General features: G+C 36.7%; 1 protein-coding gene across 1 annotated transcript; it reads left to right on the forward strand.

The window, feature by feature from the left end:
* Nucleotides 1-239: 239 nt before the first annotated feature.
* scarb2c (scavenger receptor class B, member 2c) lies at nt 240-14,591 on the forward strand. The gene is made up of 12 exons (XM_037751981.1): nt 240-503; nt 2,645-2,802; nt 3,700-3,844; nt 5,120-5,311; nt 5,486-5,577; nt 6,300-6,419; nt 7,995-8,173; nt 8,375-8,493; nt 11,824-11,897; nt 12,280-12,331; nt 12,485-12,637; nt 13,133-14,591. The coding sequence occupies exons 1-12, from the start codon at nt 381-383 to the stop codon at nt 13,169-13,171; spliced, it is 1,446 nt and encodes a 481-aa protein (XP_037607909.1). The 5' UTR covers nt 240-380; the 3' UTR covers nt 13,172-14,591.
* The last annotated feature ends 741 nt before the right edge of the window (nt 14,592-15,332 follow it).

Raw genomic sequence — 15,332 nt, forward strand, 5'->3', positions numbered from 1 at the left:
TGGCCTTCAACAACCAGCTAATGTGGAAACACAGTATTTCATCTACCATTTACTAATTGTTGGAAGCAATGTCACATTTCAGCATTATATATTACTACTTTGCATTAAATGGGCTTTTCTAAATCACTAGAGTGTATTTGTCACGGCTGCTTGCTCCGGGAAGGAAGTCGACTGTCGAAGAAAGCGGAAGTGGTAAGACATGAGTTATTTCATTCCGGAAGTGTGTCTTCGCTTCACCGAGAAAGTTCCTGGGCCACCAAAACAAAACCAGCTCCCACAGACAGACAGACAGTAGCTGATGTCAGTCACAGACAGACAGTAGCTAGAGTCACAGTGGGAGCTACTGTCCACGGAGATAATAATCAGTCTGCTGTGTCACCATGCAACAGAAATCATGCTGCATTTACACCAGCGGAGTGTTTTCTCTTCTGTTGTTGATCTCTGGCATCGCTTTGGTCTTGTCTAACGTGTTTCCACATTTCCTTCAGTCGATGGTTGAAAAGGTAAACATCTTATTCTAATAACGTTTTTATGACTGGCTAGATAATCAATAACTAAACTTAGTAATCATTTTGGTGACAGTTATTGTTAGCTAGCGTGATTTGACAAAACATCCAATAACAACAGTCTGCTGAGTTTCGATTTCGTCATCGAGATTCATCATGAAACTGTCAGCTGGACAGCTTCAGAACTATCTGTTTAGCTGGTTATAAAGTTCAATATGTTATTATGACTTACATCTAGAAATGTAATGTCTATATACTCACTATGCTTCTGTCAACAGACATCTGTTTAGACAGTTTAATGAGCTGGATAGTTGTCCTTAGCTGTTCTGGGTGGGGTCATGGGGTGTGTTATTGCGTCACTTTAAACTTTAAAATTAAATATCTGATGATTTTTTGTTCAGTATGTCACTCTTAAGCATCCGCATGATTATTATACATTCTTTATTTTGTTTTACATAATCAAATCTATGACAATATAATAATATCTGTATATGTTATGGGGTTATATTATGTCAGGTTATGCATGTAGTGCAATGTGCGGTGTATATATATGTGTATATATATATATATATATATATACATATACATATGTATATATATACATATGTATATATGTATATATTATATATTATTATTATATATATTATATATGTATATATATGTGTATATATATATATGTGTGTGTATACATATATGTGTATACATATATATGTGTATATATGTATATGTATATATATATATATATATATATATATACACATATATATATATGTGTGTATGTATATATATGTTTTTATTTATATATATGTATATATATATATATATATATATATATATGTATGTGTATGTATATATTTCGGGTTGTATTGCATGTGCATATTGTATATTATAAATTGTATTTTATAAATAATAATATGCACATATAAGAAAAGATAACAAATAGTCAATATGATTAATATAAATATGTAAGTAATGAATTGGTATTGTGATTAAGTTATATTATAAGTAATGAATTGGTAGTCTGGATTGATAACAAATTTATATTTTGATAAGGATAATTATATCAGTCATTAATTTATATTTCTGTATGACACAGATTAAAGGTAATAATTACAGTTAGAATAATTATAAATAATAATAATTATAGTTAGACAAATTTAGGTAAATTTAATTAGAGTATATGTATGGCTCAATAAGGTAGCTGGTTAATAATTAATAATTGACTTATGGAGAAAGGGTTGGATTAAATAAGTTTATACTTCTTCTCACTCCTCTTCGAATATGTAAATCAAGGCATCAAGTGTTGAGAATTTATTTTTCTTATGCTTTTCATTGTATGTAAATACTACTTGTTTCTGATTGTCCACTTGTTGGTATGATCATTCTTTTTCTTTATTATTTATTTTATTTTTTTTGTATTCTACATGTTCGAAATACATTTTGAAATTAAATGAAATTAATGAGTTTGAACCTTAATATGAAATATCTGATGATTTTTTGCACAGTATGTCACTCTTAAGCATTCGCATGATTATTATACATTATTTATGTTGTTTTACATATTCAAATCTATGACGATATAATAATATCTGGCATAGTTTTACCTAAGGGTGTAGGAAAATATCGATACACATGTGTATCGCGATATTATGATTTGCGATACTGTATCGATTTGCGGTATCGATTTTTAATTAACTTCTTAAAAATGTGCAGGCCAGCCAGCTGACCCGGACGTTATACTTTCTGAGGCTGTAGCAGCGGGCTCAGTTTAAAGCTAGAGTGAAGCTACTGGCATATATTATGTTAAATTAGATTTGAAAAAAATCCCAATATATCGACTTGCCTACAGTAACGCAATATATCACAATATATTGAATCGTAAGCCCTGTATCATGATACGTATCGTATCGCCAGATTCTTGCCAATACGCAGCCCTACTTTTAGTGTTATTTTAGTCTATTCTCGCTTTCCTCTTTGGCCTTCTTTAATGTGAATGAAATAGCATATCATGACTGCTAATCCCAAAGGTGGTTTCACCAGTTGCAGCGGCTTTTTGTCATATGATGTGAGGACAGCTTAGTCAGCGTCTGAAGTTGCACATTTTACAAGTAACCCCTTTGCTCTTTGTCCCCCCGTAGGAAGTAGTATTGAAGAATGGCACAGAGGCATTTGAGGCCTGGGAGAATCCACCGGCCCCTGTTTACATGCAGTTTTACTTCTTTAACCTGACCAATCCCCTGGAGGTGCTGGATGGGGATAGGCCTGCCGTTATTGAGATCGGACCATATACATACAGGTGAGAAAAGAAAAAGGAGACTTCACTCTTAATTCTCCAGTCATCTATTCAATAAAACAGAAGTGCAGATGTCGCAGATGGCTTGAGGCAGCTTGTTTGCCTATCGGCACGGACAGACACAGTAGCTTTGTAGAGCTGCAAATTTGTTTAGCTGAGAAACAAGAATTGCATCACGAGATATTTGTATTTTCCCTTCCTTCCTTTCTCCCAAAAAGCAGTTTACTGTGCCAAAGGGCAGCTCTTTGATATAATGGTAGCAACAGTTTTATTCGCCAATCTATTACCTTTTTCCATTTACATACTTGTAATATGTTGAATATAAGCCCGGGTTTGGTAGATATCTTACCACACACTTGAGATGGTTTGCTTATATTTTTTTGACACTGATATTCACCTTCTGTGGAGAAGAGTTAAATGTCATCACAGTAGTGGCCTCTACTGCGCAACAACCGCAAAGATCCCTTTTCCTCTTTTTGACAGTCACGTGAAATTGAGTCAGGAAAGAAAACGACTTTAAAAGAAACCTCTTCTTCCTGTATTATGCTACATTTAAGCCAAATATATAATTTTCAATGCAATCTGGGGTGCAGGTACTATATATATAGTAAATGTGCGATTCTTGGCCATGTAAAGTTTAAAAGGCTGTTCATGATGGGAACATATTACCATCCTAATTGTATGTATCGTATGTTGCTAATGTAATGTTTTGTTTAATATTGTGCTTGGGACTCAGGGAGAGACCGTATCTAGAAAGACAGTGACATAACTTCATCTGTAAAAATTTGTATTTAAGGTTATTTTCTCTTAAAATATTTGGCTGCAGCACTTTAACAAGGAACTATCAACAGTTAACGTCTGTGAACATTAACCCAATTGTTATATTATTTTCCTACACAGAGAGTACCGGCCCATGGAGCAAGTGGACTTCCACGATAATGGCACTAAAGTAGCAGCTGTCAACACCAAGACCTACATATTCCAGCCTAACATGTCCCGAGGTCCAGAGAGTGACCTCATCAGGACAGTCAACATCCCTGCAATGGTGAGCCAAAGAGATCCAGGAACTACTAGTGTTGTCTGATAACACATTAGTGTTATTTTCTAGTTTTATTTATGTATGTTTTTGGGCAGCAAAAAGGAAATCGTGTTTATTAATATTTTATGAGTTTTTAGTATTTCGTAATATTTTTGAGGCAAGATATCAAATATTAATGGATTAATATGTCTTCCATGTAACTACAAGGAGCACCATTACCTTTGAAACACATTAGAAGTACTTCTCTATGGAGTCGTGTGGTTAATTTCGTTTACCACAGCAAGGCCCAAAGTATTCTCCATTTAGTAAGGCTAAATGGAGAAGCTAAATAATTTAGCAAATCCAATAGCTAATAGGTTCAGTAAAAGCAGCAGGGAAATGTTAATGCAAACGGAAAAAGAAGATGCCCTTTTAATTGCCTGATTAAAAAATTTCCTTAATTCAATTTGTGAATCCAGTTATTTATTTATTTCTCTTTATAAACTAATTTAAATTCCGTTAATTATTTATTAATTAATGGATGTATTTTTAAATGATGTACTGTTTTATGGTGTTTTTTGTAAATCCCTTTTTAATTTGAACTATTTATAGATGGATTAATATTTCAGTTGTAAGTTCTTCTTTTTATTGCCCATAAAAATGTCAAATTTTTAATTTAGTCCATTTATTTATAGATTAATACATAAATAATAAATGTAATAAAATAAACAAATTTATTAATGCCTATTTTTATTGTACAATTAGTTATTAATCAATTAAATGCTTTATTACTATATCCGTGACTCTTGTGGTCCTCCATAGTAACTATTTATTACATAATATGCAATAAATCACTGACTACATTCCCCAAAAAATTCTGAGATGATTTTGGCTTTTTTTGTTTTTGTTTTGCTATTTTTTTCCAGTTTCTACTGTTAATTATTCAACTTTATGTGACACAGAAATTAAATAGTTCAATCATATACTTTACAGTTTAGTACATATCTAGTTGTTTTTAATCTAATAATCTTATTCTGTTCTCTCCAGCGTTAATATTTATTTTCTGCTTTATTAGATGTGATTTCCTTTCTCTGTTACACAAACATAGCAGTAAATGATGTATTGCAGCACTGAGATTGGTAATATGTTCAGTGGAGCTACTGTAATGTTAACTCTCATAAAGTTTTTTATTTTAAATGTTATATAAGTAAATGATTCATTCCATTACGTAGTCGTCTTTATGGAACTTATGCAATTTAGCGCTTTACACAACAGGTTGTCTTCCCTTTTTTCTCCTGGTAGACGGCGATGGAACAATTCAAGGACTCGCCTTTTATGGCCAATCTGATCTCCTCCTACATGAAGGATGCCGACGAAGGCCTGTTCACCACCCGTACAGTGGGAGAGCTGCTGTGGGGATATGAAGACACCTTGCTCAAAGCCCTCAAACTTCTAAAACCCGACTTGGATGATGTTTTCGGACTCTTCTATAAGGTCTCATTTAAGCATATGAAAACGTTATTGTACACTTTGTAGTGTTTATTCATAAAAACGTATAAAATATATCAGATAATTGCACAGAAATGTTATTAGAATCATAGGAAATCAAGAGTTTCTTGTGTGAGAGTTGTTTGTTGAAATATTCGTACATTATTTTTTTTCTTACAGAGCAATGCTTCCAACGATGGTGAATATGTCTTCTTCACTGGCCAGCAAGACTACAACGACTATGCCAGAGTGGATACATGGAACGGTGATAGGTAATTGTCTCCATCAGCAAATCAAATGACAATGAATGAATGATTGAGAATTATCTCTCACTCTGTAAATCCCATCAGTGAGAATCATTGATTACATGCAGTTTAAATGGATGAGAGTTGGATTACACAAGCGATTGTATCAGTACCAGACAGGCGTATGATCAAGGCTCGTTTCCCCCTGTTTGATAGCCTTAAGGTTTTATTTCCTGCCATTACTATATGTCTTTCATCAGAGATACTCACGTCAAAAAGCCACACCAATTTTAATCCTCTCTGTTGCACTTCGAGATTTCCTTTCATCTTAGTATATCTTTTAAATTGTTTCAGACTCCTCTGTTGTGTCAGGTAGCGCTGTAGTAGTAGTTCTCTCGATCAACGCCACACTCTTATGTGTCAGTTAAGTTCAAAGCTACAGCCAGGAGACGGTTAGCTTAGTTTAACACAAAGACCAAAATGTCAAACCATTCCTCAAAAACAAAAAAGAAAGAAAAGAACATATTCAGTCTTGATCTACTGTAAGCCTACACTATTTAAAACATTTTAAAAAACACAATTTTTGCCTAACAAATTAGCAGTCCATCAATCAACCTGACAGAGGAACACCAGTGAACTGGTTAGGCGCTGGCCATTCTAAATGCCTAAATATCCTGGGTTTTTAAAAACATAAATGACCGACTGATAAAAAACATTACCAAAATATTCTTTTTTGTGTTTGCATGCAGCAAGCTGAATTGGTGGACATCCGATGTGTGCAATATGATCAATGGAACCAATGGAGCATCTTTCCATCCTGTCATCAACAAGAATGAGACGATCTACATATTCTCCTCTGACCTGTGCAGGTGAGCAAACTGACAGACGGTGAAAGACCATGCTGCTAGAAGACTAAATATGTTCCGCAAATGCAAATGGGCGTGCATCAAATCATTATATATATTCATATATACAGCGTATAGTGTATACTGTACATTCAGATGAAGCTCTAGGCGATGTTCTTATATAGGCTGCAGTAGTTTCAATTCTTTTTAAAGGCACAACATTTTGAGTCAGATGAGCTTATTTGGATTTTCTTTCTTTCTTTTCTTTAGTAGCTTGAAAATCCTTTTTAAGCTAATGTGGGATATGTTTTTATTTTCTCCAAAAATGTCAAAGGTTTGAATTTAGCTTGAGTGGGAAGTTTGAAAAACACTTTTGGGCACTACAATGAATTTGTCATTAATTATGTTTGGTTGCCTATTGAGCACAGCTGACCTTTTCAACTTTAGGCGATATGAAATTGATTTTAATTAAGTTTGGTTTTCCGCTTCCTCTTTTGCTGAGTCATTCTTTTTCTGGTCTTACCTGCCTGGCTTGACTTGGCTCATGTGAAATAGCTCTCCCTTCAGTCATCCTAGGAATGTCTTCCTACGCCTTTCCCTCTGCCTTTAGGGCTGCTTAATACAACTAATATCAGCTCTCTTTGACTGTTCATACACCAGAACTGAGAGTGCAGCACATGCAGGTCAACTAACCGACAGACAGACAGCCAAGGTTTATGAGGCAGTAACATGTTAGACCAGCACAACCTTTTAAATCAGGGCTGCCCAAAGTGGGGCCCGCGGGCCAAAGTTGGCCTGCCCTCAGGTTCGATTTTGGCCGGCCAGATGTTAGCGATTTTTTTATTTTTTTTAATTAAAAGGCCCGTCTTTCGGAGGATTTAGCAGGCAGTTTTAGAGTTAGAGTGAAGTTACTGGTATCATATGAAACTAGAAAACCTAAGGAATTCATTGGCACCAACCATGTCATGGAATGGCCATTTTCAAAGGGGTCCCTTGACCTCTGACCTCAAGATATTCAGACTGAAAATGGGTTCTGTGTGTACCCACGAGTCTCCCTTTAACAGACAGGCCCACTTTATGATAATCCCATGCAGTTTGGGGCAAAAACATGCAGTTTTTTGAATGCAGTATAAATGTGTTATTTTCACCTATTCTAAAAAATTATGTATTTGAATATTTCTGCATACTGGGGTCCCTAAACCGTCTTGGAAATGCATAAATTGGGTATGACTGGAAATGAGCATGTATTCAGCAGGTGGGTTTTAATGGGTTAACTATGTAAAAGCTAAAATAATATTCAATTATGGGAATTTGGGATCCTAGTACCATTTTGCATCTTAACAATGCAATACAATAGGTGATTACTTTTGACCTGTGGTCCACCATTGCATTCCAGTTTTGGCCCTCCAGGGGAAAAAGTTTGGGCAGCCCTGTTTTAAACACTTTGGTAAAACCTGCTTGTGCTGTGCAGGTTTTCCGTAAATCAGCTTATCACATAGCTCATGTACAAAATTAGCTCAAACTGCCCTCCTTTGTTGCAGTTTCAGCTTTACAGAATTTATTTGTGCATGCAAAGATTAACCAGACTCTGTTTCCAAGGTCTATATACGCTCTGTATGAGGAGGATGTGACAGTGAAGGGGATCCCCGGGTATCGCTTCAGCCCCCCTAGCGCGGTGTTTGCCAATAAGACCGTGAACCCAGCCAATGCAGGCTTCTGTGTCCCCGCTGAAAATTGCCTCGGCACTGGCTTGCTGAATGTCAGCCCATGCAAACAAGGTAGGAAGCGCATCAAAGCAGCTGGTCTGTATGTAAAGCCAGAAGAATGTTTTCATTGTGTCACGTTATGGAAATGTTCTTCAGAAAACTGTTTCATCCTGAACTGTTGTTGGTTTCTGAATCCGCTCTGTTGAGTATCTTTCATAATGTTATGTTATGTTTCATTAATGTTATTCTAACTGAATCTTTTGTGTGTTTAAGGAGCTCCCATCATAATGTCTCCGCCACACTTCTACCAGTCGGATGAGAAATTTGTTCAGGATGTATTTGGCATGAATCCTAACAAGGAGCAGCATCAGACTGCGATTGATCTCAATCCGGTAGGAATTTCAACTTTAATTCTGCAAGATCCCCTCCCTTTCAAGACATATAGAATATTCTGCTTCACACTTTCAAACGTTCCCTCTTCATTTTGAAATTTTGAAAACACATTTTTAAGCGGAGGGGTATTTTAAAGATGTAGTTTGTGTACACGTTTTAAGCTTTTCTTTACTTTATACCCTCACGTTGTTCATATGATTCCTTTTTTACATGCAGAAAAATCTGTTATGGTATAAAATTCATGTTTACCACTAGATGGTGAACTGTCTCAGCTTTGTGACTGCTAGCCAGTGGTTACCCACGAAGCAGTGGTAAACAGTGGTTAAAGATTAATGCAGAGTTACATGGAACGGAGGTGACACCAAAGATAAGCTCTGACAGCTCTTATCATGTGTTATATTATAATAACTTGGTTGAGCCTGGAGTGGTAGAGCCATAATAAAGAAGAAAAAAAAAAACACTTTTCTAGGAGCACAATGTGGAGCCGGACATCTGTTCACCCGTATATGTAGAATTAGGGCAATTTTAATCCTGTGAGTACGTGGTTACTATTTGAAGAGCAACTATATAAACTACCATAATGTAGTAAATTTGTGAAAGAAATACAGAGCCATATCCTGTGATACATCTATATAGTGTTTTGTGGTATTTTGCAGCACCCAATTACATTCAAAACATTAAATTCCATAAGAGATATTGCTGACAACAATATCTAACAGATACACTCCAGGATGAAAACAAGGAAATTATTTTTTCTGCTCTTCAATACGACACCAATTGGACTCCTGCGAGAAAAGCAGACTATAAAGACGAACAGCTAAGACATGAATAAATTAAAATAAATAAGTTAAGGTCTAATTATAAGACGGAGTTCTGTTTGAGTCTTTCTTCAGATTGTTATTTGCAGTTTGCTTTGCATGAAGACTTTATTGAACTCTTTTGTTCTTGTTGCAGTGTAAGGTCTGCATCATTGATACAATTTGGAATATATTATCTAATAAATTGAAGCTTATTCTTAGAAAAGTAAAATGAAAAATGGAGTGTGATGCACAAATGCATCAAAGACGGTGAAATAGGTTATTGTAAAAAATATGTTCACAAGAGCATTTAGTCGATTTGCCCGACCCAGAATGCAACCGTGACAAACACTTTGGTTTTATACTAATGTCACGTACACTTCCTTAACCCCAACGTGTAAGGTGATGGCACCATAAAGTGAACTCAGTCTTTGAACCCAATGATCAAGCTACTGTTTTGACTGTTTATCCTCCTTCTTAAACTGTAAACTTCACTCTGCCGCTGCATGGGATTACCGAGTTTGGTCAAAGTCCTGCAACTTCTGTCATAAATACTGGGTTGCTGTGACTTTTACAACTTCATGGGTAGAGCAAACCACCTCCGCTGCCAGCGTCGGGGCTGTGATTTTCATTTGGGCCACCTGCAATAAAGATCTATGCAGATACAGTGGAGGAAATAAGTATTTGATCCCTTGCCGATTTTGTAAATTTGCCCACTTACAAAGAAAAGAACGGTCTATAATTTTAATGGTAGGTTTATTTTAACAGTGAGAGACAGAATATAAAAAAAAATCCAGAAAATCACATCATATAAAAGTTATAAATTGATTTGTATTTTATTGTGGGAAATAAGTATTTGATCCCCTAGCAAAACATGACTCAGTACTTGGTGGAGAAACGTTGTTGGCAAGCACAGAGGTCAGACGTTTCTTGTAGTTGGTCACCAGGTTTGCGCACATCTCAGGGGGGATTTTGGTCGACTCCTTTTTGCAGATCATCTCCAAATCCTTAAGGTTTCGAGGCTGTCGCTTGGCAACTCGAAGCTTCAGCTCCCTCCACAGATTTGATATGGAATTAAGGTCCGGAGACTGGCTAGGTCACTCCATGACCTTAATGTGCTTCTTCTTGAGCCACTCCTTTGCTGCCTTGGCCGTATGTTTTGGGTCATTGTCGTGCTGGAAGACCCATCCACGTCCCATTTTCAGTGTCCTGGCTGAGGGAAGGAGGTTGTCGCCCAACATTTCAAGGTACATGGCCCCGTCCATCCTCCCTTCGATGCGGTGAAGTCGTCCTGTCCCCGTAGCAGAGAAACACCCCCAAAACATAATGTTTCCACCTCCATGCTTGACGGTGGGGATGGTGTTCTTGGGGTTACAGTCAGCATTTCTCTTCCTCCAAACACGGCGAGTTGAGTTGATGCCAGAGAGCTTGATTTTGGTCTCATCTGACCACATCACCTTCTCCCAAGCCTTCTCTGAATCATTCAGGTGTTCATTGGCAAACAGACGGGCCTGTACATGTTCCTTCTTGAGCAGGGGGACATTGTGGGCGCTGCAGGATTTTAATCCGTTACGGTGTAGTGTGTTACAAGTGGTTTTCTTGGTGATTGTGGTCCCAGCTGTCTTGCGATCATTAAGAAGTTCCTCCCGTGTAGTTCTGGGCTGATCCCTCACCTTTCTCATGATCATCGATACCCCACAAGACGAGATCTTGCGTGGAGCCCCAGACCGAGGGCGATTGATGGTCATTTTGTGTTTCTTCCATTTCCGAATAATGGCACCAACAGTTGTCTACTTCTCACAAAGCTGCTTGCTGATGGTCTTGTGGCCGATTCCAGTCTTGTGCAGGTCTACAATCTTGTCCCTGACGTCCTTAGACAGCCCTTTGGTCTTGCCCATGGTGGAGAGGTTGGAATCTGATTGTGGACAGGTGTCTTTTATACAGGTCACGAGTTGAGATTCGGAGTACTTTCTTAAAGCGAGAGGACTAATCTAACCGGTCTGTGGGGGACAGAATTCTTGTTGGTTGCTAGGGGATCAAATACTTATTTCCCACAATAAAATACAAATCAATTTATAACTTTTATATGATGTGATTTTTGGGATTTTTTTTTTATATTCTGTCTCTCACTGTTAAAATATACCTACCATTAAAATTATAGACCATTCTTTTCTTCGTAAGTGGGCAAACTTACAAAATCGGCAAGGGATCAAATACTTATTTCCTCCACTGTAGATCTCTGTTACAAAATTCACTTGTGTATACACAGTACGTGCAGATTGTGTGTTTTAGCTCTCAGATCATTTCTGCCAACTAAACTCAAAAAGTACATTTACTGGAAAAATGTTTGCAGCATAAAGATCTTGAACATAATACAGTGTCTTGGCAACATGTGGTATTGGTGCTAAATATGCTATAATTATGCATAAATGTTTTCATCATCAGGAGTGACAGGTGTGAGTCTAAATCTGCACACAGCTCGATGGTGTTAAGTTTAACTCTTAAACCAAGTTTAATTCTTCTGTTTCGCAGCTAACAGGAATCATCCTGCAAGCTGCAAAGCGGCTCCAGATCAACGTGAATGTCGAGAAAATTGATACCTTCAGGTAATCAGCTCATTGCCTTCATTAATCACTTGTTACTGCACCTTTTGTCATAAACCCCACGGTCACCATGTCTGGGAAGTGTTGCTGTTAAGTAATTACGCCAGCATCATCATCATGAGCGGACTTTTGGACAGTCGTGACTCACTTGTTGTTCATCTACTTGGCATCCGAAGGAACAAACAATCTTGATATACTCTTCCAGAGCTAACAGATGTACATGTTATCAAAGTAAATGTAGACAAACTAAATGTACACTGTATATGAACAGCATACCAAGAAATGTCGTTGTTGGAATCATAAGTAAATGTTCAGATTGCTAATAACGAAATGCATGATTATCATAGCTAGTTAAACATTGTGAATAATTCAAATTGTCTTTCAGTCAAACAGGAAACGTCAGGACGGTGGTCTTTCCTGTGGTTTATCTCAATGAGGTACAAAAACACACACGGCAATTTGTCATTTAGTCATTCAGAATAACAACATAAGTATGTTTACTGTAATAGCTAATCTACCTCTGGCGGTTGATTTCTTTGCTCAGTGTTTTTAGCTGAACCTCTAATCTCAATCTCCTGCCGTCTTCTCAGAGTGTCGTCATCGACGACGCGTCGGCCGCGAAGCTGCAGAAGATCGCCGTCATGAAGAACGTCGTGGAGAACATTCCCTTCATGCTGATCGGTCTCGGCATCATCGTGGGAGTAATCTTCATGTTCCTGATGTGTCGACACAAGGTCCCCGAGGTGAGTGTAAGAGATAGACATGGATGAGTTTGCGTGGTCATTAGAGCTGTTATCGATCAATCTGTTGATTATGTTTTACTTTAATGGATTAAGTGTTTCGTCTATTGAACATCAAAAAGATATTGACGTTAAAATAATATAAAAGACAGGAAAACAGAAAATCTTCACATTTTAGGAACTGGGCCAGACAATATCAATGTCATTTCTGCTTGACTGAACTGTAATGATTAACCGCTTATCAGAATTGTTATTAATTCATTATTAATATTCTGACGATTGACTAATCAATTAATTAAATGATCATTTCAGCTCAAGTGGTTGTGTAGAAAACAAACATTTAAAATATTTCTTTTAATATTATTCAGAGATAATGTTCGTGGCCAATGTTAAAACATGTATTATTGTACATTAAATATGTTAGATATTTATGTACATATGTCAATTAATAGACTTGTTTTTCAAGGTAACATTTTTGTGTCTGGTTTTATTTTTCAGAGCTCTGCAGCTGAGCGACAGCCCCTGCTCTCGTCATAGCACCAAACAGTATGTAAAAAGAAGGAGGGTTGCTATATTTGCAGTATAATTCCACATTTCATGGGTTCAATGGAGCTGCAATATTCACCATTAACCCGCCCAAGTAATATTTTCCATTAATATCCACAATTCCACCTTTTTAATCAGTTTTTATAATCCAAGTGTTTTAGGAAACAAAGTGAAGAGGTTTGTTACAGGGATGGGGTTAATGTCTTCCTTACAACTCCGTTGTAATGAGGCTGGAATCCCTATTTTTTAAATTAAATCTTAAATATCTTTTTTACAACATGAACTGAGTAAATTAGATCTCCTACCAAATGTAATTTGAATTGTCTGGAGACTCAGCTCTGAACTATTCAAACCTCCGGCAATTGAAGTGAAAATATACTGTCTCGTTGATTGACCGTTACCCATATTTTTGTGTGAAATTGCTGCTTTTCTGAGTATGTGTGTGTGTGTGTGTGTGTGTGTGTGTTTGTCCATAAGATGAATGACTGCAGAACTGAAATAGTGATGAAGGAATACTGTCAGTGTGTGTTCTTAAAAATGGGCCAATAATCCGTTTTTCGCATGGTCTGGTGAGATTGTTAAGGCATCAGTAAGAAGAAAGTTTATACAGCTGTTTTAATGCAAGAGAAAATATCCTTTCTTTCTTTCCCGTCTACATTTCACAATTTTTTGTATTGTCAAAAAAACATACGCAAAGTGAATAACAAAGTCAAGCTGTGCAAAACGACTGCAGGCTTAATGTTTTACGAATATAGAGTGACCTCGGCTTCCTTTTAAAACCATATACCGTTTTGAAACCACAGTACATGAAAATAGTATAACGTGGAATGGCATCCAAATAGTATTATTTCAACAATAGTAATATAAAGGGAACGTTTTTGTCTGGTGCGCAGTACGATATTTTCTTTCCCCATATTCCACTACTTTGCCATGAATGTGTGAATTTTGAATTTGTATACTGATATTATCCTAAAATCGGTAGGGTACTGATAAATATGCTGACAAATAGAATTTAACTACTAGGAATTGTCCATGTTTTTATGGTTAAATTCTGCACTTCTAAACAACATTTTATCAGATTATTGTAACTTAATTTAAAGTTTTTTTTTGTGTGTTTGTGTGTGTGTGTGTGGGGGGGTGGTCTGTCTACATAAAATGCCACTACAATGTGTAATTTGCTATTTGAATAATCACTGTTTCACAAGCATTACTGACAGGCCGTCTTGTGTTCATTTGGTCTTTGTTTCATATGTAACAGAGATTATTGTTTACACTACTACTCCTACATAGTAAAATCAATATGTAATCACTGTTTACTTACTCTCAATAGGTCACATATCTACCAATTTGCACATTGTCTTGCCATCTGCTACAACTTTAATAAATCTGGTGTGCTTCACATTCTCTCTGACGGCGTGTTTGTATTTCCTCCTGCACACATTGCAAAATGTGTTGACTAGTCTGTATAAAGGTCACCAGTATCATCGCCTCATGACTATTTTCTTGGGTTGGTCTGACTAATTTATTATTTGCAGATGTTGAAACTATAGTAATTATAGCTACACTTAGTACACACACACACACACACACACACTATGAATAGACCAAATAGTTGTACAGTTCACTTCAGTATTTTGAAAGGTTGACTCCTCACCTACAAACCTTCTATATACGTATGAATTTTTGTTAACACTTTTTATGGGAGTTTCTATTTGATACTCAATTACACCGAAACGTACCACCAATTTAGTAATACACTCATTGTGTTTCTTCATTCCATGCATTCTCCTTCCATGCCAACACCTGCCGCCTACATTACGTTGGCATTAGTTGGTAATGTATCAGAGGTGTGTTATGCTAGTAATGCAGCCTCGAGCTGTGAAGCCTGTTAAACTCGCTTCTTACTGACTACACACCCCCAGATTTAGTTCATTTCCAAATGTTTAGCTCATCTTCAGCCACAATCAACGCTTCCTCAAGTTATGTTAGCACTTAGCTACATTATAGAAGAGTATCTTCAGCGTCATGGCTTACCCATATCCTTTGCTGCTTAGAACAAACTTAGAGGTTGAAACCAGGGCTGTAAATCGATTAAAATATTTAATATATTTGATAATTTGCACGATTGTCCATATACCTTAAAGGGAGATTT

This window comes from Sebastes umbrosus, chromosome 19 (assembly GCF_015220745.1).
Source record: "Sebastes umbrosus isolate fSebUmb1 chromosome 19, fSebUmb1.pri, whole genome shotgun sequence".
Classification (NCBI taxonomy): domain Eukaryota; kingdom Metazoa; phylum Chordata; class Actinopteri; order Perciformes; family Sebastidae; genus Sebastes; species Sebastes umbrosus.